The 27,418-nt window shown below is 33.6% G+C and overlaps 1 protein-coding gene across 3 annotated transcripts in view; it reads right to left on the minus strand.

Moving 5' to 3' along the window:
* Window positions 1-1,097: 1,097 nt before the first annotated feature.
* The window catches only part of LOC124156305, a 98,983-nt gene continuing 72,662 nt past the window's right edge, over window positions 1,098-27,418 (minus strand). For 2 of the 3 annotated variants that reach the window (XM_046530770.1, XM_046530771.1), the window contains 6 exons: window positions 23,767-23,787; window positions 13,096-13,249; window positions 12,636-12,786; window positions 11,594-11,828; window positions 5,492-7,285; window positions 1,098-3,116 (listed from right to left, as the gene is read on the minus strand). In XM_046530770.1, coding sequence (XP_046386726.1) covers window positions 5,741-7,285; window positions 11,594-11,828; window positions 12,636-12,786; window positions 13,096-13,249; window positions 23,767-23,787 — 2,106 coding nt within the window. In that variant the 3' untranslated portion in view covers window positions 1,098-3,116; window positions 5,492-5,740. The remainder of the gene's footprint in view (window positions 3,117-5,491; window positions 7,286-11,593; window positions 11,829-12,635; window positions 12,787-13,095; window positions 13,250-23,766; window positions 23,788-27,418) is intronic. The other variant, XM_046530769.1, reaches the window with a different exon arrangement.

Here is a 27,418-nt window from a genome sequence, read left to right on the forward strand (position 1 = left end):
CTTCCACGCGCCTTTTAGGCGGCTTGCGGGGTATTATGTAGATGTAGATGAATTACCATAAAATACATCTTCATCACTGGTCAACAATCCTAACATAGGTTTGATGCAGCTTTCCACTCAGTTCTCCTTTCAGCTTTTCTTTCACATATACATACTTCTTCCACTTCACATCCTTCTTTGGCTATTCCATATATATTGTTTGAGGTCTTCCTTTTCCATTCTTGCCATCTACTTGTCCCTGAACGATTGTATTCATCTGGCCATAAGGTCTCAGGATATGGCCTGTAAGGTTGTTCCGTCTTCTTGTCAAGGTTTCCATGACAATTCTCTTCTCTCCTACTTATTATTATTTTGTCTCCTTTTTCTTGACCTTATTTTAATATATAAAATGATGTTTCCTGGAGTTTAGGTCAATAAATTAAAAGTTAGCAGCCAACGTTTCGTTTTATTTTAAAAACATCTTCAGGGCTATGTTAGAAAAAAAAAATTCTCTCCTACTCTTATTAGGACTTCCTCATTACTTACTCGGTCGATCCATTTGATCTGATCAGTCTTCTGTAGCACCACATTTCAAAAGCCTTTATCCTTGATTTCTCCGCTGCTGTCAATGTGCATGCATCACTTTCGTATAGAAACATACTTCAAGTGTAAGTTCAGATAATTTGTTCCCTTACTTCTACGTTTAAATTTCCTCCTCTAAGTAGATCTTTCTTTTGGTGGAATGCTCTCTTCATCTGGACTGTTCTGCTGATAATTTCTTTCTTGCTTCTCCCATCACTAGTTATCTTGCTTCCCAAATAACAAAATTCATCCACATTTTCCAGTTTTTGTTTCCCTATTTTGGTGCTAATATTATAAAATACATACCATGTAAATAAATATGTAATAGAGTAATCTTATGTATAAATATTAATATAATAAAATTATTAATTAATCTTACATACACATTCGTTAAAATAAATAAGAATGTAGTTGTGTAAAATTAAGGTCCCACAAAATATCATAAATAAAGTAAACACGAAAATTAAAGTAAAGTAATTAACTAGTAAAGACTAGCGGGTGGCATGATGGACAAATATTACCAATAAAAATTTACCTTAATTGAAAAATAATTTATTCAGTGCAAATCCACGAGTATAATGAAACAGAGTGAGGAATACTTTTCACAAAACTTTTCAAAATCTAAGGCAACACATTTGTATTAAACAGATTCAGCAAATTACAGAGTAATACTTTCAAATATTTAGCTGGATTAAATATAATGGTCAATGTATTAAACAGCAGTTCAACTTCACATAATACTTTCTTCAAAAAGACACTCTTTAAAAACAATTCTCTTTTGCCCAAAAGAGCATTTCAGAGGTGTGCAATAATTTACACAGAAGAAGCACCTAATCCATTTCAACAGCTATTTAAAACATCCTGTTCTTATTTGAGAGAAATTAAAATTCATTAATGATCTCTTGTTTAAAGTCATCACTAAGAGACCAACCAATAATGAAAACTTCTTCCATATAGGTCATTAAAATTAAAAAAATACCTATCAACGGTGAGAGCCTCTTGATTTTAGGATCAATCAGAATTTTAATTTCAATGTAAATAATAGCACTCGCAAAGTAATTTATACCATTTTTTTAAGGTTTCTATAAATATAGGTTTCTTTAATAATATCGCATAGGGGTAAAATCTGTATTATATAATCATATACAACACATATGGCGATGATTTTTTTATATCTGTCTGAACACTCCATTATATTTTCAAGCCATAGTAATATCAACAGATTTTGGATTAGAAACAATATCCCAAAACATGAACAAAACATCAGTTATGAATACATGACAAAAAAGTTCACATACTCTTGGTATTTAACACCAATCAACTAACAACAAGCTCTGGCCAGTAAGCATGCACACTGTTTATCACAATGATAATTCTAAACAACACTAGAGCCTAGGAAAGAGGATATGTGAAATGCAAAATATGTACATACTCACAAAGGGTGAACCTGCACTTGTTAACATATTATGACTTGCCTTCTCTTTGGCAAAATTTTATGCAGTTTCATTCAAGCTACAAAAATTTGACCTTTAACTACAGATAAACATAAACCTAAAATGTTCTAAGAATCTTTAAAACAAACATACACTGAGATCATTTCGGGTGTGGAGGGGCAAACATACATAAAGACATAAATATAAAAAACTCAAACAATCATCACAATGACATTAATGATAGCCTAAAATTATCTTGTTAATGAAAGATGTCATTCAAAAAGGTACGGTAACTTATCACAAAAAAATTCAATTAGATGGAAATCATTAAAAGTAATATTGGTCAATTTTTATCAAAACACTTTTATAACCACACATCCTGTGCACTGAGACAAAATAAAGAAAAACCCTGCTCACTTGATAGCACTGAAGCCACCAATGTACCACTCTGAAAAAGACAATCTTCTAACCTCTTGTGTAATATTAAACAAGTGTGAAAACCAATTCCTCAAGCATGCAAGTATTAATTGAGCAATGTTTTACACAATTCTTCAGTCTCCAAATCTCACATATTGGGGTATTCTTCCTCCGAGTGGTGGAAACAGCCCTCATGCAGAAGGATCTTGCATTCTTGTCTGATTGGATGGTACATCGAGTGGCCCAAGAATATTGTCTAGGTTACACAAAGAAACGTCATTCCTTGATGCAAGTTGAGACTGTTACAAAGCACCGATTAAGTCTTTCATGTCATGAGAAGCAGTCACTAAGGACTGAAAATCATATGAAGTCCTACGAGCAGTGTTTGTTCCGCACAAACACTCCTAAAAAAAGATGGTATCACTACCAAAAGTTGTTCAGCAGATTGGTCGGAAGCTCAACAAAGAGGGCATATATGAGAAAAAGCATGGGCTGAATAAACATCCAGGATAAAATTAGCCATTAAAAAAGTCAAAAAGCCCTCTATTCCTCAAAATTATTCAAACCTTCATTGGCACTAGTCATTCATAGCTTACTGCTGATCGATGATCATTCATTCCGGTGCTATAATCTGTATTTGCAAGAAGACTACTGTTTTTTCTTGCTTGTCTTTTTACTTCGAGGTATTGTCGCATAGCTGGAGGCCTGAAAAGAAAGAACAATTGGTTAGAATACATTAAAGCATGCTTAATATTGTATTATCCTTTTAACATATGGTTTCTTCATCCCATTTCATATAAACAACAAAGTTTGCAATAGTTGATTTAATAGGAAATAAAACTGAGCTCTCAAAGGAAAAAATTCAATAAATAAAGTTGGGCATACGGATTAAAATTTAGAGTAAATAAGTAATTTCATTACAGTAGAAAAATAGGATATATATCTGTCGTAGCATTCCATTTGTGGCTACTGAGGCCAATGAAAGAAATATAAATGTATGAATGCATTGTTTTCATATAGTATTTACCATACAAAAATAGTGATTCTCAATTGAGAAATATAATACATATCAATATTTTTTCATGCACACATAAATTCGACTGTTAGATCATCAAACACACAGATCAATGGGAGGAATGGTTATTCAAATATTCAAGCACAAACATAACCAGCCAGATTGAGCATAAATTCAAAAAATAGGCTACTAAAACTGTACCATTTCTAAATTTCAGATGAACATAAGAGCACTATAACTCTTAGAAATATTATTCAACATTATGAGGCATAATACAAAAAAACCTCAGCAATAATATTGACAAGAAAAGAACCTGTATCTAAAATGCTGGAATTTTTAATGGCTATTAGGAGATTTGATGTTCCACATATCAGCAAATAGGCAGATATGGCAATAAGAGTGGCTATGAAAAAAAGGACTTAATGAGTACTCCCATTCTATAATAACAGACTAAAATAAAGACATGATATGATTATGTTATAGATAAACAAATGAAAATCATGGTTGGGAATACAAGATAAAATTTGGAGAAAATATTTAATTTCATCGAAAAGAAAAATAGGAATACATATTAAGAGACTGGTGGCTAAGTGCTAAGAGCCTTTTGCTACTGACTGAAGGAACCCAGTTTTAAAGCCTGCGTCAAGCCTCTGAACATCCCCAACAAAAATCCTCCAAGGGTGTGGTGGCCCATATAAATGAACCCCAGGGCTCCCAACCTTAAATGCGTGAAATCCACATTCTTTTTGCATGGTCCTGGTAGAGCTTGAACCTCACCAATCCTAATTAACCTTCCAGTTAAAGTACAAAGTGAGCAAGTAGGGTTAGACATAGTACTACCTATTTTGTTAATGTCACTATAAATGACATTAGCAATGACATAGAAACTACTATCAATTTTTAGAAGAGTGAGATTGTGAGCACTATATTTGGTAATAAAATCGGAAAGACATAGAAAATTGATACTTATGAACATGTTTTTGGTTAGTGGCTACATAAACAAGGCAGTTATGACCATTGATAAGTAAAAAATCTTTATCACTAAAGTTCCACAACTACTATGCCAAAAAGCAAAATTTCTTACATCCAATCTTTAAGAGCAAACAACACCAAACTTGAATAAATTTTACTTTGAGTGACATACGGGATTTAGTTACAAGGGTTGACTTACATTTAAAATGACTTGAACTTCAAGCACTAAAATATGTCAGTATAATAACATAATCTAGGTTGTCCATTAGGGTGGTCTAAAAAAATGGAAGAGCTCAAATTTTGTATTCCAACCCCAAATTCAATGAACAATAGCTAGAAAAATAGATCAATACACCCACTAGAAGTTGTGAATTATGTAGTTTTATGAATTTCCGTGAGCTCCCTTTTTATCAGATAGAGTAGGCAACTTTGATCAGAAGACTTTGTTTTTTCCTTTCTGCCAATACTTGAGGTGTGACTACTAACATTCAACAAAAATCTTTGGAATATCAAAATTTAATACTCTTTCACAATCATGGCTATCATGATTACCATTTCAATGACTGAGAGGAAGAGCTAAGGTAGTTGATTGTCGGTGAAAGAAAGCTAACTCATTCTAGACCTTTCAAAATATTTCCATGATAAAATTTTTAACACAAGACTTCACACTTTTGAGATTTTAAATACCCCTATTTATTCCAACTTATTGTACTGGCTTCAGGTTGTATTACTGTACATGGTTACTCAGCATTGTTCAAAATACAAGCAAAAACTTACATTATGAAGAGAAACCTTATTCACACAATGAGGCATCAATCACAAACAAAAGAAAGGCAAATAAGGAATGATACAAACCCAATTAGAAAACTGGCAAGAATTCCTTATTTTTTTACAAAACCAAAGGGATTACAGCCTGCACCTGATTTAAAACAATAAATGGTAATTGTTGGTTAGTACTGAAACTGCTATAAGCATGGTGAATAAACTTATGGCACTCCCAAACACATCACTGTCAGATAACTATTATAAGGAGGAGACAACGCATTTTGAAAAAACTAAATGGATGCAGTAAATCCAGTTAAAGCCAACATACCAATATTTTTGGCCACATTCTCTTGAACAATGGCGAAAACAACTGCAGAATGACTGCCAAGGAAGACAGAATACAGAATGGGTAGAGGACGAAAACATGAAATGGAATCACTAAGGGCAAAAGATTCAGCAGCTACCAACGAAAATCAATAATAAAATTCAGAAATAATCCATGAAATTAAATATCACACTAACTGTATCATGGCATTGTATCTTCACACATTATAGCCATTGGTAAGGACATGATCTTCTAAATCTTGTTATTAGCTCCATAACGAGTAGGTGAGTGAGATAAATGATGAACTGGAAACTGCCTTTCTGTTTTCACACCCCTGCTTCCATCTGTGATTACGCTATACGACTCATTTTCCCCAAGTTTTCCTTCCTCCTTTTGACTAGATTTATTTCCTTTTGCATCAGCCGAAGTTTTCTTCTCCTCTTTCCCATCAGACTTTGAACCAGAGGACGATGAACCACCATGCCAAAATGGAAAAATGGATGTGAGGGATCCAAGGTGGGGTCGACCGGTCATGTTTAAGAAACGAGGCAATCCTGAGCCTTCAGGCCCTTTATCTGCTTTTCCTCTGGACAGACTACGCCCAAGAAGCTTACCCTTACGACTGGGTTTTGGTGAAGCCTGGGGTGAAGGTGAGGATGAGAGCCGCGAGAACCATGGAGCACTGTTTACTGCCATGAAAACTTCTGATTTGACAGGTGCATCGCTAGAGGAAGCAGCATTGACATCAGGTAGGGAACGGACAATACCCGGTTTTAACACAAGCCTGGCACGCACGCTCTTGCCTTCACCAGTATCTTCACATTTCTCAGACTCAAGGGAAGCATCTGAAGAGATACTTTGCTGCGGAGGCTTGGGTGCTGGAGGCTTGTGATAACGACCTCCACGAGGATCCAAAACCTGCTCAGTCTCTTTCATGGCATTTGACAAGCTATTTGTGTCATTCTCATTTAAGGCTGAGTTTCCTGCTTTGGTTTCAGGAATTACTTTTTGTTCATTGGCCTCTTCAAAAGATTTTGGCTGATCAACTAGATCTGATGAGAGATTAACTGTTGATTTATCAGGTCTGGTTTCTTCTGAAATTGTCCCAGGGCCTGCATTAAAATGTTCATTTTTGCTACCAGAGTCAGTGACATGAGATGATGTTTGACTCACTTCTTTATTTTCCTCTGCATCTATCTTTTCACACTCTTTGGGCAACAATGAAGATGGAATTTGTTGAGTGGATGATTCTTTAACAGGTGGCTGTTCCTGAGAAACATCTGGCACTGGACTTGGAATATCTAAAGATGTCTTGCAATCTTCTATATTCTCAACTGATGTATTTAAGTTTCTTTTATCATCAATAGAACCAGAGGGAAGATTGCCCGAAGCTTCATGATCACTAAAGGGCTTTTCTTTTGGAGTTACTGGAGAAATTTCAGCAACTGCTGTGCTATCCATTCCAGAGTTATCCAATTTGCTTGGATCAAGAGAATAAGAAACATCACTGGGAGAATTAGGGACCTTGACAGGTTGTGGTTCAGTCACATCATCAAGTTCTGTCAATTTTTTCTCAATGTAACCAATAGAACCAGAAATATCTGATACACCAGAACCTAAAATGTCTAAATGAACTATATCTGTAGAACATACAATTGATTCAATAGCTACATGGGGGTTTTGAGCAGGGAATGTACTTGGGTCATTTACAAAAATAGTTCTGTCAGGGAGAGGAAGAAAGTCATCTGCTGGATCACACCAGAAGTCTTCTTCTTCACTGCTGCTAACTTCCACATCCTTATAACATACCAAAGGGGGTAAAAATAAGAAAGAAAAAGAGAAAAGAATGATAGGTAGGCATAAAACAAAAGCCGATTCAATCTTAAGTTTGGGACGATTTAACTGCATAATTATTAACAAAACAGGGAAAGCTAATGCAAAATGGAATTTCCATAAAACTTTGCCAAATCCTTGAAACGAATTCAAAAATTTGTTGATCTCAATTTTCAGTGAATTTTCAATCAATCTCCATGTCTAAATGAAAATAATTAGGAAAGACAGGAGCTAACAGCACCAAAAGAATAACAAATAAAATACACAGAGGTACCCCATGGTTTGATCATTAACAGTGCTTCGCAGCATAGATCATAATATTCACAAAAGACATAAAAATTGTCTTATCATATGAAGCATGAGCACATTATATACAATGAACAAAACAGTCTAATAATACCACAAAAAAGAGTAGGACTCTAATGGAATGCATTTAAAGTGCAACTAGAGCAGTATTACATATTAAATAGAAATCCCATATTGGTGATATCAAGATTAAATATGTATTCACAAATTCTAGTATCATCAATGCATGTTTTGATAAACAATATATAATGCTGGATTAGTTTTAACTTCCCTAAGGCTCATTTTAAACTAGAAAAAATTGATATGGTTTTAAGTACAGCTTGTTACACATCTTGCTAAGCTTTCCAAGTTATTCTCATAATAATAATAAAAAGGCATGAATATGATGCTCACCAAATTTTTTTTAATAAAACGGTTATTTCCCCAGGTAATGGAGAAAAAAAAACAAGGAAGTAATGGGGTCATATTGTTGATATCTGGACCTATGGGTACATAGCTTAAAGTTGAGCACATTGCAAATGTGATGAAAATATCAAGTCCAAAAACTTTTTCTTAACATAGAGGTAGCACTTTTTCATGTTCCCAACAGCTTTTTGTGGGTTATAAAAAAATTCAGACATATTAGTAATGGTAGCAACCTTTTTACGTCAATAAATATAAAAAAGATAAAATTTAGAACGGGAGCCCCAGCTTAGTATGATGTTGGTGAAACAATTCTATAGGCATGATTGCAATTTCTAAAAAAAAATCCGATTCATTACAAAGACCCAATAGCTTTTTGTAGTGCTTCGTTCTTCAGCACTGGGAAACATTAATAAGATAGCGGCGAAAACATCAACACATTTTTTAAGTGGTTGACATTCATAAAGTGTGGAGATTACAGGAAAAATAAATACAAAATAGTTGATGCTACACTTGCACTGAAGCTAACTCAATGCACCTCAACCAAATTACTGATATGTACAACCTCAAGTCAATTGCATAATTTGATCAAATCTCGAATCCATGGATTTGAACAAATCTCAAATGAATGGATTCACCCAAATTTTGGACGTAATCATGAATTCAATAGGTTTCAATTGAATCTATTATTTACAGGGTGATTAATAGTAGCATGCCACCCAGTGTTGCTCGGGATCGATAGTACCCAGAGAAGTGGGGAACTTGGAACTTGGATTTCATAATCACATCAGATTTTGGTTTTATCTTTACTCGCGTCAATAGGTCTGCCTACCCCGCAGGATATATAACAGCAGAGCTTGTATGAAGTGACATTAAAAATGGTAATGAGAAAATGACGTATATAAACAGTAATGAGAAAACGCCGTATATGATGGATTGGACGCACCCAAAAGTAGCACCATGGGGATTGGGAGCATGAGATGCACCTATGCACAAACTTTGACTGGAATCCGTGCAGCCATATGGAAACGCATATCGGACAAACAGACATCCACTTTTACATGCATAGATTCAAATACTGACCCTATTTCTATTTATACATAATAACACTGAATTTTAACATTTGCACCTTAACATTTTTATTTTCAAGAATTGATGCCTTTCATTGCAGCTGCAACTGCAAGGAATGACTTGACTCCAGGGGCACAGCTAGAAATCAAGGCTAGGGGGCATTTTGGGCAAAACTAATACTGGGAGGTCAAGAGATTATGGAAGACTGGAGAGGGTAAGCGGGAGGAGCGGGGGCTCTCCCCCAAGATTTTTTTCAGATAAATGGTACAATATAATGAGTTTTACGGCTTTCGGAGGGATATTTTATTAATCTTTGCACTATTCTGTAAGTAATATTGATCCAATTAAGTAAAATGGATTATACTTAAAAATTTCTCTGAGCTCTCGGGGGTTTTATCCCTCAAACCCACCCCTTTCACTGTGCCACTGCTTGACTCACTCTTATATACATACATATTTTTATGACATGACGATGTTTTTCCGACAGAATTTAGTGATTAAATTATAGTTCCTTGATTTTACTCTACTCACTCTACTCATAATAGTTCTTGTTTCAAGATACTTTGGTTCAATCTGAACCGGTTAGTTAATTTCTAATTTCATTTAATTTTTTTCAATATTTACGTACAAGATAATAGACCAATATTTACGCACAAAAAGCACTTTGTAATGTGAGAGGATTGCCTAACTACTAGACATGTTATAGGATCAGAAATAATTTTGCAATGCATATTTATTAACTAGTTCAAAAGTGTTTATTTATAATTATGAGAACCAACTGCAAATGGATAGAAATTTTTGGCTAGAGAAATGCTAAACTTGAAGTATTGGAATGGGGATATAGGATTCATGAGTTAAAAAGGAAGGGATAAAATCTAACCAGAAAGCTAGAAGTTGCAGTCGGTGGACGAAAGAGAAAAATTGCATGAAGGGAAGAAAGAAAGTCATTAAAAATGATTTGAGGTTGCACAGCATTGAAAATGTATCTTTTCTGAAGATTTAGAATTTTTTAGTAAAACTTCTAGGGACAGCAGGCAAACTATCACAAACATGAAAAAAGAATATACATAGATATCAAGGCAGGCAAAATGATATATTTTTGCATATGAGCTGAATATGGGAAATAATTCCTTTTACAATAGGGATAATGATAATCATAGCCAATGAAAACAGCCAAGGGCAGAAGGGCAGAAGTTTTCAAAAACATGAGAAAAAAAATTTGCAATCAATGGCCCTCCATTAGAAGTAATCTAGCACTGAGCATTAAGTTGGACATCTGAGGGTATGATAATCAAGGCTTTCCTCTCCTAGGTAGGAGGCAGCAAGTTGCAGAGATCTAATAGAGTAGCCTAAGATAGGATAGACAGAGTGTGCTATCCTCCTTTCACATAAGGAAAGTTAACTGTCTTGGGTGACTCCAGCAGTGAAGTTAGAGGTCTATCTGCATATGGGGTCTTCATACAGGTGAGTGGGACTGGCCCAGCACACAGTTTTTTTCCCTCCCTTATCTCTCATAAGATATGTCACTTGGTTCTTGCAAAATCATATTTTCTTAGCTGTCAAACACAAGTGATGAGAAATATCACATATAGATTCAGAGGGAAAACGGAATAGGCCAAAATAAAATAGGAAAGTAAAATTTATCTCACCTGAGAAACAATGTTATCATGTATAAATTTACTTGAATTTCAAAGATAAGGTATTTCACATTATTTAGTGCATTTCCACGGGTTGCTCCATTTCTATCACTGATTTGGATATAACAATGGGATAACTCGATTGAAAAATAGTTTGCAATTGAAGAGAATCACAAGTGAACTTTGTGGTTGCATAGTCACAAGGGCTGTTAAATACCTATAAATAACTATAGATATTGAGTTTGTCTGCGCAAAATTTGTTAAAATATAGTCAAATGAATACTTACAGAGCATTTTTCATCTCTAAAAATAATTTGGACACATTATTTTCCCAAAACTTGCTGTCTGGGAGGAAAAATCAAGGAAACCCAGCGCAGGCCTCGAGTGAGAGCTACCTCTATCATTCTGTCACGCACGTGTTCAAATAAGATTTATACATACATATATACATTTAAATCGCCTTAAATTGTAACCAAAATTCAAAGGAATCGCATCCATTTTCCAGTTACAAGTTCACACAAGACTGAGATTATTAGGAAATACATATGGTTGCCATGTGTTTTTTGTAGGTACGTTTCTATTCCAAAAAAATATTATCCAAGAATGAATATAGGCTCTCACTCCTCTTCAAAAGTTTGATTTGCAGAGCATCTTACTCTTATTTCAAACCAATTCCAACAACACCATCTAAAACACTCATTTACATTCTCCAAAGATGTTTCCTAATATGCTTTTCAAATAAGAAAAATGAAGTAATTGACAATAATAATCCTGTACATTTTAAGCTAGCAATAAAAATCACATCCAAAACATTCCCCTTGAAGTGACAAAAGAAAAGAGGCCACATGAAACTTACTTCTCCCTGAGCAGCTTTCTTGGCAGCTGTGGATGTGGTAGACGTTGCGCTCGTTCGTGGCACTGCTCCTTTTGTTCTAGTTGTTCGAGTGGAGCCCACTGAAGCAGTTCGCACAAGTGGACCCTCAGCTACTGGTAATGAACCAGGTTCTTCGGCATTCTGGTCAGTCTCCATTTCAGAGGCATCTTCATAATAGTGATTGCCATAGCTAACATCCTCTGATGATCGAATGTGACTAAAAATCAAACGTGCATCATTTAAATTCAAGTCTCCATTTTTCGAGTACACACACCACATCACATAAGTCACCCATGCAATTAATTTAGCATTACACAAGCTGCGGTTTACATAGAGCTAAACTATTAGTAACTGTTCATTTTAGTGCATGTTTGGCACTATTTCATTAAATATATGTTAAAATATTTCTTGGAGTGCAGGAAAAAAAAATATTTCATTAAAGACATTGAAGTTCATAAGAAAAATATAAACAACATAGCTATCAAAATTTGTTTAAATTCCTCCGAGCAGCGAAATAAATACCCTCAAGGCAATCTTTAACCAAAGAAATTTCTAGATTTACAAAAGAAATTCTTTCTTATTGTGCATATTTTTTTTTTAAATCTGCACTTCAAGCAAATTATTTGCAAATACCAAAGATACAACAAAGATTACATGCAAACAAAAGAGCATTGATTTTAAAAGGAATACTGATTACATTTATTTCCTATAAGTCACGACGGCTCCATCAGATAAAATATTCCATGCAATCAATTTGATATTGTAAGATATACCATAATGAAACAAAATGCAGGGATGAAAATTAATTTTTCTCTCCATATTTTCTCAGACTTTAACCCTAATACTTGTTTGAGGAACATCAAAGACAAGCAAGAGGCTTTCAAAATGAGAGCTGAAATGCACACTTGTAACTTAAAAGATCCACATCCTATCTACCTCCCATATAGGAATAGCAATATGTAATCCTGGAAATGGCATCCAACTTGCTTTTGAAAAATCAAAATTTTGCTGTTATGAGACACACCTCAGAGGGACACTAGGCTCCCTTGACCTGGATGAGCCTCTCCTTTGCCTGACTTCAAGATCAACCTCTGGGAAGTACATTTCCATCCGTGCCGACCCTGAAGCAGAGCGTCGAGGGCTATAACCTCGAGCCCTGTTGGATGGCCTGGAACCTGATACACAGGGAGGAAAATAGACAAGTAATTTATTTTTCTTCTCCAGTGACACTCAAGAAGTATGTATTCTTACTTGGGACTAATCAATTAAAAAATTTGCAGTGGGATGAAAATTATGATCAAAATAAAATCAGAAATCACACCCAGAAGGTATAAAAGGATACATTTTGAGATAATTACTTCAGGATTAACAAAATTGGGAATTCACAGATAGATAACATTTACAATTATGATGAGCATTTATTACGTGAACTCCAATTTATTATGTTTAATATTGCTTAAATCAAAATAATTAAATTTTTATACCATCCACTCTATCAGATCTTCTATTTCCTCTATATTCCAGCCCGTCAACATCCTTCCCGTTACGGTTAACATCTCCAACTGGCTCCCCTTCTCCTTCCGTGAGGTCACTCAAGCTATAACTCTTCCTCAATTGATTGACAAGACCACCACCTCCCTTCAAAGACAAACAAAGACAAGAAGTTAAAAACTAATGGCCAAAAAAAGCAATTCCCCTAAAACATTTAAGGAAAAATGAAAACAGAATGCAAAATGTTAACATCTACCAATGCTGTTCATGCTGTGAATACTATTTTCTGTACACCGTTCATCAAAGCACAATATCAACTATTGTCTTGACAGACTTCTCGTCTACGATTCTTCATTTACTATCCAATCCACATTTCTAAGCTGATAATAATACTGAAGGGTATCAAAATAATCTTCAAGTACCTGATAAGCTTGAACAAGCTAGTCTAACGTTACAAAGGCAAGTCAACAGATTTAAGCAAGTGCACAAGTGGTTTATGATTATTTTGGAACAATATTATTGAGTAGGAAAGCTTAAAGTTTACTTTTACAAGTTCCAACACAATGAAAGTACACAAAAAGCATCTCTAGACTCATAATTTCCTGTAGCATTCACCAGCTGATGTTTACGTGGATTCTGGATTTCACCATTCGAAATTACAACCATTTCTTTGGCATTCCAGGAAATTCTTTTCTCCATGGAATACCAGTGAAACTATCTTAGAATCAAGTTTGACGCTATGGAACCCAGAAGCTGTGATTTCATCTACAAAAAAATAATTTCTATCATATACACGTGCAATAATTAACTTAGTGAGAATTTAAATCTGAGAATTGGTGCAGGAAACTGATTTGACTTTGAAGTACGTGAAGCTTTGAAAATTGGAATTCTTAATAAGGGTAATTTTTTAGGTTGAACGACCTATAATTTTTTACATCACATATATGAAATTTTTTCCATGAATGGCAAAAACACTAAGGGAGGACTCATTTAGTCCTTTTATACAATCATTTTTTCAAATCATAATTAAACTGAATCCCTACCTCGTACCTTCCTGAAGGTAGCTAAATATTAGTTTCCTCAATTAATTTTGCCTTTTTAACTGAGGGTCAAACAAAAAATGCAACTAAGTTCCTGTTTATAAGGCTTGTGGTTCTCTCAGTTGCATGCAAATGGCCAAAACTGAGCCTTGAATTAGACTGAGCCTTTAAGTTAGTAGTGGCTACTATCTAGTTGGCCCCTAGAGTCAACAGTCTAGGTAAGCTAAAGGATTCCATCATAAGAATTATCAACTGATTAATTTTAAAATGCCTTCAATAGACATTACACATTATCAATGTATCTATATAATTACGATCAAGGTTTAAAAAAAGATGAAAGGACAACTTAAGTGGATATTCTTTGTATCAATATGTAGCATATTTAGGCCAGCACCTTACATTGGCTCACTTAATTTTCCACTAGGAATGCCTTATTATAATGAAATTCTTTGGTACATATTTATGAATCCAATTTATTAGCTACAGTAGAAATAAATTTTTCCATGCATTGTTCATAACCTTGTATGAAATGTTGTGCAACTAATAATCAAAGGAAAATATATCAAACTCTTCACATTACATTCAACATTTAAGCAGAGCAGCAGTATGATAGACCAAAAATAAAATAACTCTCATAAATAATACAATTTTGATTTGATCCTAAAATAGCAGGGAGACATACATACAATTTTTAACAAAAAATAGTATAACTAGCACAAATATGCTCTTTCAAGCAGAAAAAATAATCTCCAATTCAAGCACCTTCGTAAGAAAAATGAGACATTAAAAAGTTTCCATAAACAATCCCAAGTTTTATCTAGTAAAAACTAGGTCTCCAGTCACCCAATATTTACATAGTTATTCATGTGAGCTTGTTAGGCTAAAATAAACTTTAAAATTAATAAAAAATAGTGAATCATTGATTCAAGTTACAATTATATTGTATAGATAAACCAAAACTACTTCAACCACTATCATAACTTATGTATCCTGGTAATGGTACTAAAATAGCTTTAAATTTTAGAAGAAAGTACATACTATCTACCAGAAATAAATTTAAAATAAATTTACTATCACCTCAATGCTTCCATCATGCAGAGATTCTCTGAGTCACACAATAAGTATAACAAATAACTGGATGATTGAGTGTAGGAATTAAAGCTGATACTTAATGCTTCATCTCAATTTAATATTGGAATTGGAAAAAAAATACTTAAAAACAAATCACTGAGTCTAGAAAGACAACTTTTATGGTCAATTAATTTTTTTTTAAGCTAAATGGAAATTATTAAACATGAAGAATGCATACCTATTGATTACACAAAGAACCATAAGAAAATAGGGCAGCATATGGCTTATATTGACATGGTTACAGGGAGAAAATTCAAAATTAGTAAAGATTTCAGTATTCAGAAAATATAGTGTTGAAAAGGCTTCACTAAATCATCATACTTATGTATTATTTTTTCAATATTCAATGTTGATTCTTCATTAATTTGGTCTAAATTTCAGGCATGCAACCATTATCTCTTGAGGTATTTTAAATAGTTCCTGAAAACGGCCAATCCTTGTTTATCAATTTATTATTCTACAAAAAATTCTGATAATTAAAACTAGTTACATGCTTTGATGCAGGAATTTGCAACAAACTACAAAAAATATCTTAATCCTTTAATTTTATCTAAAGTGTATTTGTTCCAAAAATTTTATTATTATTCTTTCTTGATCCTCGTGAACCGTTTTTAAAGTCGGTACTGTATTAAACTTTATTTTTACTCCATAACTTAACAAATTTCATTTACACACAGATTGCCAAAACAATTTAAAAGTACTTCTGGTGAAACATGGGGAGTGATGATGTGTACAACCGAATGCCACAATTTTTATTAACAAAGTCCCATATTCTTTGTTCCACGTCATTAACAAGAATTGTCATCCATTATTGTTCAACTACCATTATTTTTCTCCCATTGTCACAGAGAGAATGTTACAGTATCTTCAGCATTAAATAAACTATCAATTCTCATTCACCCAAATTGAAATCTCAAATATCTGGACCAAACCAAATTTTGAATCCCTGATCAGGTACAATTTGTCATTATCAGCTAACATTTGCCCATCTCTAACATGCCTAATGTTTATCTGGCTTGCTTCCAGTTCCTACGAAGAAATTTCCTGCATGAAATTTATCAATACCTAATACTTCAGTTAACCTGATAGAAAAGTAACTGTCTAAACTCCTAATATAGAAACAGTACCCACAAAAATGTAGATATATAAAAAATGATTCCGCACAAAAACTGCAGGGACATTTAGAAATAAACAGAAATATTAATTGCTGAAATAATTATGAATATCATACAAATGATAAAGGATGTTCAGTTTGCTTTGACTTTGTAGAGTTTCAAAGGTTGCAGCCTCCATGGTCTGAATGATTGGCCAGTTGAAAATTATAACTAAAACTATACATATAGTTTACAACTAAAATTTTGAAATATGGCAAAATCATTTTGAACTGAAAATTCAAAATCTTTCCCAACTTAAAAAGGTAGAGTATACCTGAGAAAAATGCTTTTCTGCAGAGGTCATACCTCACAAATCGCTTCTTTGATTTCATCTCTACTAAAATGATTATGAAGTAGGCAGAGATCTCTTAAAATGGACAAAACCAAATAATATTATTTTATTTATTGTAATTCCCAAGTGAAACCAATTTCCTTCATAAACTTTTTCAGCGAATAATTATTCCTAATATAAGAACTATTGTAAAAAATAGGTAATACTTCATGAGTCTGAGCATACTACTAACTTGAAGGAAGAGAGGCTAACTGTGTGGAGATAATTGAAATATTATTTCCCCAATCCAGTATTTATACTTTATTCAGCAATTTTTCTAACACTATCTTTACTTTTTCTTCTTAAAGACATCAGGCTCTTGTAAGGACAGCATGATACAGACAAGAGCGTTGATGTTACTGTTTTGGAGGCATTTCATTACTTTTTGAGTGGTGGTACGCAATACCTCTCAGCAATAATGCATGTGAGGTATAATAGGCATAGACAACTTCATTGCTTAATTCATAAATTATATTATAATATTGTTTGTTAAGCTGGTTAAATGAAAATTTTTATAATAGAGCCACCTTAAAGATTACCACCCTTTCAATTTTTCCAAAAATTAAGGGGATATATGTATTGTATCCAGTGGTGGATTGAGAGGGGAGAAAATCTTTCCTGGGTACCACACAAAAAGGCATCCCAGGTGTTTCTGCACATGGTCATATCATCTTGATGAGAGAACATTCCATGAATTTATTTTCAGGCACGTTTTTTGCTTGGAATAATTTAGAGAAATTATCCCTAACTTTTTCTAAAAAATAACAAGTTAACTTATCCTATTTCATTGTTAATTTTTAATCCTGGTGCTTTCATCACCAATTATCAAATGATTTGGCTGCCATAGACAATATCAGTTGTCAGCAGAGATAATATTCAGAGGACAAAAATTTATGGGAACAAAAATGTAAAAGAGGAATATCTTTATATGGAATCCAATGCCACCTTTAAGATAACCATCACAATTCATGTGCCAATGCCAAACTTGTAAGCCAAATGAGATAAAAACGCCACCATGCAGAGAGATATTTAACAGTCAGAGCGTTGAAAAGGGCTAATGTATAGTAGGGGTCATCATAGACCAAGGAGAGGATGGATAAAGGAATATTGTATCTAGAGTATAGAAGATAACTGCTACCACTGAAGATATGCATATCAACTTAAAACACACATTTCCAGTTTCGCTAGATAAGCAGCAACCATCACCGATGGTCTTTGTTCAACCACTTATAAAAAAACAAATATTGGTGAAAATTGTCTTCCTTACAAAAAATTAATGACATCATTGCAGACTTAAAGGAAAGAAATGGAAAGGCATTTACGGGCAGCAGAAATGGTGAAGGATAAGAATAGAAGTGTTGTCAACAACTCTTTACATGTATCCCTTTCTGTGATTGGGTGAATAAAAGAAATTTTTTAATAACTTCAAATAAATCATGAACTAGGCAACTGATGAAAAATGAGAAAAATATAACTTACTTTATTTTTAAAACTATTCGATATTTTGCAATAAAAATCTTAGCTGATTTCATTACTAAATGTAAGTCTACCAAATTGAGAGGGTGAAAATTCATTCTTGCAGCCTCTTGATCAAAGGTAGTGATTCAATTCATACAACCCTATATTGATCATTGCATTCTGGAGGCTTTCAATCATTCACCTACCAAAATTTGTATTCTGTACATACCATCCAACTATCAATTGATCTTCAGAGGAAATCAAACAGATAATGGGCTCATTGATTGCTATATACATAGTTAGAAAAATTTTAATATTCCTATTTTTCCTTTTTTCAATGTGTGGTATATTCATCCAGCTGTTAATGGTAAAAAATTGAGTCGTAACCCTTTAACAGATAAGTTGATGATGTCACAGACTCTTGATACGCAGTTCATCACATCTCTAAGAATCCACAGTCTTGCATATAGGCCTCACATGAATCTCTATTGTTTACACTCAAACAAGCGATTTTTTCCTTCAAAGAGCGCATCTCTCAACATATTTATGAGCCAAAACTTAGCCCATTCACCGTGGCTTGATCCACTGGTAGGTCACGCCTGATTTCCTCCCAGCTTATCAGAAAATTTACAATTTTTTTTCATTTTGCAACTGCCACCACTTTAAGAAATGAGAAGTTGGAGACATGAAACTTGGTACATTTATACTACACATGGTAATCCATGTGGTTTTACCAATTGTCAAGTGTGATCCATCAGTGAATCACGCCACCCAGAACAAAACTAGTTTAATGTAAGAGCAGAATGTGACTCACGGGTGGGTCACACTAGGTGACATCACCCAAAATGGCTGATCACGCACAACCTAGTCCACCACTTATCAAGGAAAACTTGTCGACATACTATTTTGTACGAAAAATATACATTGTCCATCACCCCACTCCCCCCTAAATCACCTCAGAATGGAGTTAGACAACTAAAGTTGAAAAAAATGGGATTGGTGCCATCTGGGTAGTGATTACAGGCTGAAACTGACCTTAGTCTAATGCTGAGGTTGTGGAGGTCCAGAAATTACCATCACCGAGACCCAGCAGTGGGTCTGTGACACATTCTTGAGGCAATGTACTGAGAGGGCCTCACAATAACGGGCCTCTAGCATATACACTAGCTGTAGTGGGCCTAAACCATGCCTACCCCATGCTCCTACACTCCCTCGCTACCTCCTCCCACACTATGAGGTGGAGGCCAGCAAGTGTGGTACCATCTCTAGTCAGATTCTATAAGGTGAACTTAGACGTGACCCACCGGTGGGTCCCACAGCAGCCTGAATCCAAGTATGGAGGTTAACCAATGCTGCAAGCATGTTAAATGACATCACTCACTCCCAAAAAGTGAGCTGCAACCTTCAAATTTTCTCATTTTAAATTTCCGAGAGAATATTTGAGAGACAATAAGTTATCTTTCTCAAATCTCTACCGGATTCTTTTAATGAATTATGATTGGAGAAAAGAATCCAGTCACAAAAATTTAAATGAGATGTAAATTCAAAAGATAACTTATTAAACCTGTCAACTTTTTGAATAGCCAAAATTCATAATTTTGAAATGAGAATATACATCAGTATTAGAAGACAAATTAAGCTAACTGCTATTGATTTTAATGGGGAATTTATAATTACTATATACCATTTCTCATTAAAATGTATAAATTCTTAGAAGTATGAAAATATAGACTGTAGAGATTAAAAATAAGGGTTAATCTAAAGGGAAGTTTAGGGGCTAGATAACTAAATACATGAAATAAAAACGATTCTGCAAAGATTTATGGCCAGATATGAAGGTCAAATGAAGGATATCGCCGTATTTCATTGAGCTGTTCAATCAAATGAAAAAAATAACATGGCATGGATTGGTCATCATTTTAATATGCCTCATGGTACATCAAACACCGGAAAAAATCTAAAATATGATGAAAAATTAATTCCCTACATAATTTCTCTTTTGTCAAACAAACTATAAAAGGGGAGATTGTACATGAAATAGATAAGTCTTAAGGAATTACAATAGATCTATCTATTCCAAAGCTTAGGGGCAGAGGAAAAATGACTTAGGAAGGAACTTAGATGCAACTTCAAAAAGATATGATACCATTGGAGACTTTTATAACATAATTTGATAACATATTATTTGATAAGAAATAAAATAATTACCTATAAATGAGCAATTTAATGACTAAAAAAACAAATTTCTACAGCAGCATTCATTGCCATAAAACCAAATTTTACAAGAATATTAATTAATAAAGAAGTATTATTGATTCAAATTTGAACAATAATTATAAAAAGAGCCCAACCCAAGAGAGGATGAAGTATGTATATTTACTTCATAAAATGTTCTCGGGATTGCCACCAGGTCAGGAACTGCATAACTGCTGACGTTACGACTCAGCCATTGTCCTCAAGCTGTCACAGCCCTGAGGACGATGCCTGAGTCGAACATCTAAACGTCGGCAGTTATGCAGTTCCTGACCTGGTGGCAATAGCGAGAACATTTAACGAAGTCTAATAGCCGGGAAAGCACTAAATCTTTCTTCTATGTACATTTACTTCTCAAATGATTGGAAATATTAATTGGTAAGGTTGTACCACCTCATTACCTCAATTTAATAAAAGGAAAATGACAACAGTTTAATCCATGCACCACAGGGTATAAAGAACACTTTTCTAGCCAGTAGTAATAGCATATAGCAATAAAACAGAAAAAAAACATTGCCGTACTGTATGATGGCTAAGATTTGTAGAAAATAATGACCTGCGCAGTAAAAAATAAATGTGTGATTTGAAATCCAATCTACAAGAATCGAGTGTTAAGTCATTTTTGACGCATTGAAGAAAATATAATAGCAAAATTCAATTTCCTCAGAGGAAAAACTTTACAAAACTTAATACTCAGGTCTTCTAAATAATAATAGCTCAAGTTGCATAGAGAATTTCTTTTATTGTGAACTAGAATGAATATCTCTCACCAGGGGTGCAGCCAGGAATTAAGGCTAGGGGGGGTTTCAGGCGCAACTAATACTGGGGTGCTTAGGGTATTGCATACCCACCAGGGTAAGCGGGAGGTGCGAAGGCCTTCCGCCAGAAAAAATTGAAGATAAATAGTTCAAAAAGGTGATTTTTACGGCCTTTTGGGGGATATTTTATTAATCCTCACACTTTCTAGAAGTAATATTAATCCAATTTAGTAAAATAGATTTAACTTAAACATTTCTGTGAGCTCTGGGGGGGGGGGTTTTATCCCCCAAAACCCCCCCCTCGCTGCACCACTGTCTCTCACAATTGGTGCTTCATAAACTGCAAAACTGATCTTGGCGATATTTTTATCCTAAAACTGTAATACATGAAGTAAATGGCTTAAAATGTGTAAAAGGTTTGGAGTTAAGGGTAGGCAGATAAGAACTTCTCGTAAGGCGTACACACTCAATCTGGGTGGCAATTTCTGAGAAAAAAGAGCTCCTCTTAAACCAATTTGTACAACATTATTTTTCAGCACTTAATTTACTTTTATAAAATTCAAAATTATCGACAACTCCTAATTATGACTATGTTTGATTTAATAAGAAACAATGAACTTGGCCTGTATCATAAATACTTTATTTTTTCATTTTCATAGCACTGAAATTTGCTGTTGTTTGAATATAAAATGTGCTTGACTTAGTATACATATCACAATACAGAGAAAATCAGACTTTAGAAACAATTTTTTTGATGCTACTAAAAATTCTAATCACAATTATATATGTTAATTGTAATAAGATTGGCGATTCTGACTAAAACACAAATTTTATGCATGGAAACTACAGCTTCAATAATTACTTAGAAAACAGTTCCCTACACAAATTAAAGTGCCCATTGAGTTTCTATAGATTTTACATGAATACCATAGCAATATTTTGTCAGCTACAAGAATTTTGTCCTTAATATAAGAAGTTTTCATCATAAAAATTAAGCTGCCAGCAATTACACTTTACAAAGAACAATAACAAAACACAAAAAAATAAAAATACATAATTTCACAAAACCAATGCATAATACAAAAAAATAATACAGCACATACTGAAACAACCAAAGAACTTAGCAAATAAAAAAAATTAATTGGCTAATTACATAAGTACACATAAAAATTTAAGCGAAAAATGAATACACAAAATATGAAATGCTCCACAATTTTGAAAGAATGACTCTGCTAAAAATTTATACGCAGTAAGAGGCTCTTACAGTCAAGTTTAATTCAAAGTGCTCAGCCTACTTATATTAGCATTTACAATAGTCAACAGTTTCCTCATGATGTCTTCTTTCCACTCCCAGTGCCAGAGTAAGATTTCTCCACAACTTCATTATCACTGACATCATGCGAGTTGAGGCGAGTCCCCAAAGCCACATCGTTAGTAGGTAGCGTGGGCAGGAGGGAGGCAAGGGTAGGGGGTGGATCAGAGGAAGGCCCAGAAGACAGGTCAGAGGAAGAGTCCGATGAACTCTGGTAATTATGGTTAGAGGATTGAGTATGACAGAATAAACACTGAGGGGACATTATGACATTAAGGATGAGGAATGGTTAGGAATGAAAAGACAATTGAAATGAAAGGTGGGCTTATTGAGTAGCAGTGCTGCTTTGTGGGTTTGCCATCTGAAGAAGAACCACCAAGGGCCAAGCACAGGAAGCAGAAATGAACAGAAGATGTTAATGTGAGAAAAAATAATTTAAGTAAATAAGAGATTAATGTACAAAAGAAGTTGAAACAATAATTAAAAAATAAAACTACATAAATTAAATTGAGAGGGGAACATTTACACTTCAAACTTAATCCTTCAGTGCATCATTAATTATCAATAATAAAGATTCAATGCCACAGTTATTATAATAAAAGTATAATGTGAGGTTACCTTAAAATGACTAATTCGAAAAAAAAAATATTTTCAAAAATTCTAATTAAAACAACAAAAAGCTAGGATTCTAAAACGACCAATCCAAGGGTGCAGTGCTAGATAAAAAATCAGGCAAAGTAGGTATTTATCCCGAGGGATTGGGAGCTGTAGATAGGAGACGAGAGTTTTTATCCTTACTTCTTCAGTATTCTTATCTACACTATACAAATCTACAGGACACCATAGCCTATACTGCCAATGGGTCCCAAACTGTATGAATGCTGCTTGAGGGAGTTGACCACTCTCAAAGAACATTTATTCACATGGAAGTGCTACATCCTGTGTAAGTGTTAGTGAATAACACTATTTTGTACATTAATTAAGTATTAAAGCATGATTTATAGGAAATATTCATGCCAACTAAATGCATACTCCTTCCCCCAAAAAAATACATGAAGAATGTCACTCACTAAAAGATTGAAATTGCAAAGCCTTGTGAATGTTAATAAAGCAGCTCAAATCAAGCCATATCCACAATTATGACATACGGTAATACATCAAGTAGAAACAAGCAAGGTCACATTTTACAGTAAGAAAGCTTCTTGAAGCATTCGTTAGTCATCTTACCTTGTAAGCCACTTCCACACTCTAGTATGAAAAAAGAGAAAAGCACAAAAGAGAAGCAAGCTTTCAAATGAGATTACTTTGTTCTGGATAATATCTCGTTATATATATAATTAAAAAATGTTATCATTTAAGTCACGGAAAATATCTCTGCATGTGAACTTAACTTAGCAACTGAGGGTAAAGTGAAAGATGAGGGTTCAGTATCACCAATAAGAAGGCTTCATTTCCATTTATGGACATAATTCCCCATGAAATGAAGTTCTGAGAATATCAAAAAGAACTAAAGAATTCAAAAAACTTTCTTGATTGCAGAATGATTTGCTACCTCAAAACTGTGCATACAGCATTTAGAGAGGAGGATGATCATTGGCATACTGGATAGTATTTCTGTGCATCCATAATTATATACAAAATTGAAATATGCAAACAGTGATGTGAAGAAGAGAGGTAAGAGAAGGAATGATACGTTTTTTCATGAACTGGATGCAATACATATTTTACTATCAATGAGCAAAAGCAATAGATAGATATGTAGTTAACAAAACATTCTGGGAGTGACATGTCTGCCATGGATTTACAGGAATAAAATAACATTTGTGAACAAGCTTCACTAACTTAAAATTTCCGCATCCCTTCATTATTACCAAACCCTCTACCTTTCATGATATCCTCAGTCACAAACATAGATTTTGAGAGGAACAGCGTGAGGATTCCAGTTATATAGAGAATATATGTGAGAAGAAAATCTATAATATCTCTGAGGTAATAAAAATGAACAGCTAGGGCTTTTGAGATAATTAGCAAGTAGAACTAAAACCATGAAACTTTGTTTAAAAATTAAGAAATTTAAAAAGCTCAACTGATGACTAAAATAAATATACATCTTTTCATGCTTTTTCAAAGCAAAGAATAGACTGAAATGGTGATTGTTAGACTGAATGTTATATGTAGTTAAAATTAAACTAATAATATTACTCAATTACTAGCATTAGTAAAAAAAAAGAAAATCAATTTTAACCAAGGTCAACAGTCAAACATTGCTAGAAATGATTATTCGTTGAAAAATATCAATGGAACCTGCCTGTTTTTCACAACTTTCACACATGAATCATAGGCTATTCACAAAAAATTTCATCCTCAACAAAGGTTCTTCACTGATATAATAAAGAAAGGGTACATGCTCTCTGCACTGGAAAGAAAAGATCCTAATATTGACAGATACGTGATAATTCATAAGTGCCACAGAAAATATATTGTATGTACATAATGCTCACTCAATTAAACCCAAAATGTCAGCATACATCAGCATGAGCAAATCACGAGTATCATTATCAAAGGGTATAAAATCGTAGCTTGGATAAAAAAACCGCCCTTGTATACTAAGTCTTTCTGGGCTGGAGAGAAAAAGTATTCTGTGAAATGAAGTAAAGTGGTGCCAATTCAGTGCTACCCCGTGCTGCCTAGCCAGGATGGCCACCTCACCACTCTAACATAACAATGCACCACACATTCAACCTAGAGTTTTATACCTTTTTTGCCGTAACTCCCTGGCTCTTTTTTTTATTTCTTCCCTAACTATAATCTTATTTCTCTGACTTCCAGTCCCAATTTTTATTTCCCTCATTTTTCTCGGACTTTTTCCTCATTTCCCTTACCGGTATGAACCCAGAACAATTATATTTGAGAGAAAATGGAAAGGTTGAGAGTCACTAGTTGGTCATAAATGGGATAATTAAATGTATTAAGAGGCCTAAACCATTCCATCAAACTAATAACTCACAACTTAAGCTTCACAAAAGAATATAGAAAATGAACCAATGTGAGAGTTTAAATAGGAAGCCTTCAAATAGTAAAGACAAAAAATATCAAACAATATCTTGTTGCAATATTTGAATAATTCAAATTTCAATACATGCCACAAAAGATAAAATGAAATATTTCTAGTGGTGAAAATAATCAAAATTATTTTATCATAGTATATAAAATCTTTATCATACCCAACAGTTTACAGAAAAAAATACATGGAGAATTATCAATTTCATAACCCTATTTTTCAGCCTAATTTCATAAAAAGCAGGAACTTCACCAAAAATGTTCAATCGTCAAATCAACAATGAGGTAAGTCTATAATTAAAGAAATTATTGAACATGTCATGTCAGCCGCAAATCAAGTACACATATTGTATTAAAGTATGTTATTAATACCTTTTTTTGGGTTAATCTAAAAATGCCATGAAGTACGGAGAAGTTTCATGCATTATAAGCATTAATAATTAAAATTAATAATAATATGTACTAAAGCTGCATTCACAGGAAAATAAAAATAATAATTGAAAGTGGTTACACATTTTCAAAAATAGTTCATTCAATCAATATGGCGATACTAACTTCCTCCCTTTGATGGTATGATATCAAGGTTATTACTGAGGTGAAATATTACAAAAGACTATTTTTCACAGGCTATTCAGGTACTTCCAGTGAATATAACCACATGTACACCTATAAGCTTAGCATTAATTTATTCCACTACTGTTCTATCCACTGGTTATAGAGTACAATCCAGAGGAAAAATAATAAATAGTCGAATTACATGTATATACGTAAATAAGTTCTTTCCTGATTATCTTATTATGTTTGATACAAAATTCTATCCACAGAATGCTAAGAAATTCATCAAAAAGTAGAACAGAAAACTACTTCTGATACTTCATACATAGATTATATAAAATCATAAAAGGCGTACACATATATTTTAATGCATGTATGCCTTAATTTATGCACATAGGTTGTAGCACATTACCCAGAGAAATGAACTTTTACATGCAGTTTATTATTCTTTAATACATTTTGATTAATAAAAAAATTAATGAATTTAAAGGTATTTTAAGCAAGCTAGATCACATATGTATTTAGATCTTAAAATGAATATAAGTCCATCCAGATAAGTTTTTATACTCTATTAGGAGATTTATGAACTATGATCACATCTAAAATTCAAAATTACAGTGCCAATAATAACCAAGTAGTAAGTACAAATAAGTATTCCTTTATTGAATAATTCAATTTCTATGCTTGAAATTACATGGTAAATGATAATTATAATGCTAAATATTGCAATGTTCAAAATAAATTCCTTGTCACAAAAATCCAGATGGGAATAAAATGCTGTACTAAGATTTCATCTCAATTTTTATATTATGTACTTCAACTACTTAAGCTGATCAGAGATTGGCATCATTATGGTGATCATTTAACTAGCCCAATTGATCTCATTTTATATATATAGTCTTTCATTAAGAGAGAAAACATAACCAATAACCATTAGAACAAGAGAATGCAAGGAAGAAAAATCATTCTACACAAGCTTCACTAATAAGCATGGTCCTTACTGATAAGCAAATCAACTATGGTTGGTAAAAGGTTAAATCCCTTAATGATAAAGAGAATTCATTGAAATGTTTCATGAGAAACGAACCTGACACTTTTGTTCAAAAAACACCATGATTTTGATGAAAATGATTCGATTATAAACGAGTCTTCTGTATTGAGAACAAAAATTATCCAAAATAGGATAAGAAAAAGACGATAAGTCAAAAATAAATACTGAAATTCCCTAAAGAGAGCTTCACCGAAGTGGGTTGGGAAAAAATGG

Source organism: Ischnura elegans, chromosome 3 (assembly GCF_921293095.1).
Source record: "Ischnura elegans chromosome 3, ioIscEleg1.1, whole genome shotgun sequence".
NCBI classification, from domain to species: Eukaryota; Metazoa; Arthropoda; class Insecta; order Odonata; family Coenagrionidae; genus Ischnura; species Ischnura elegans.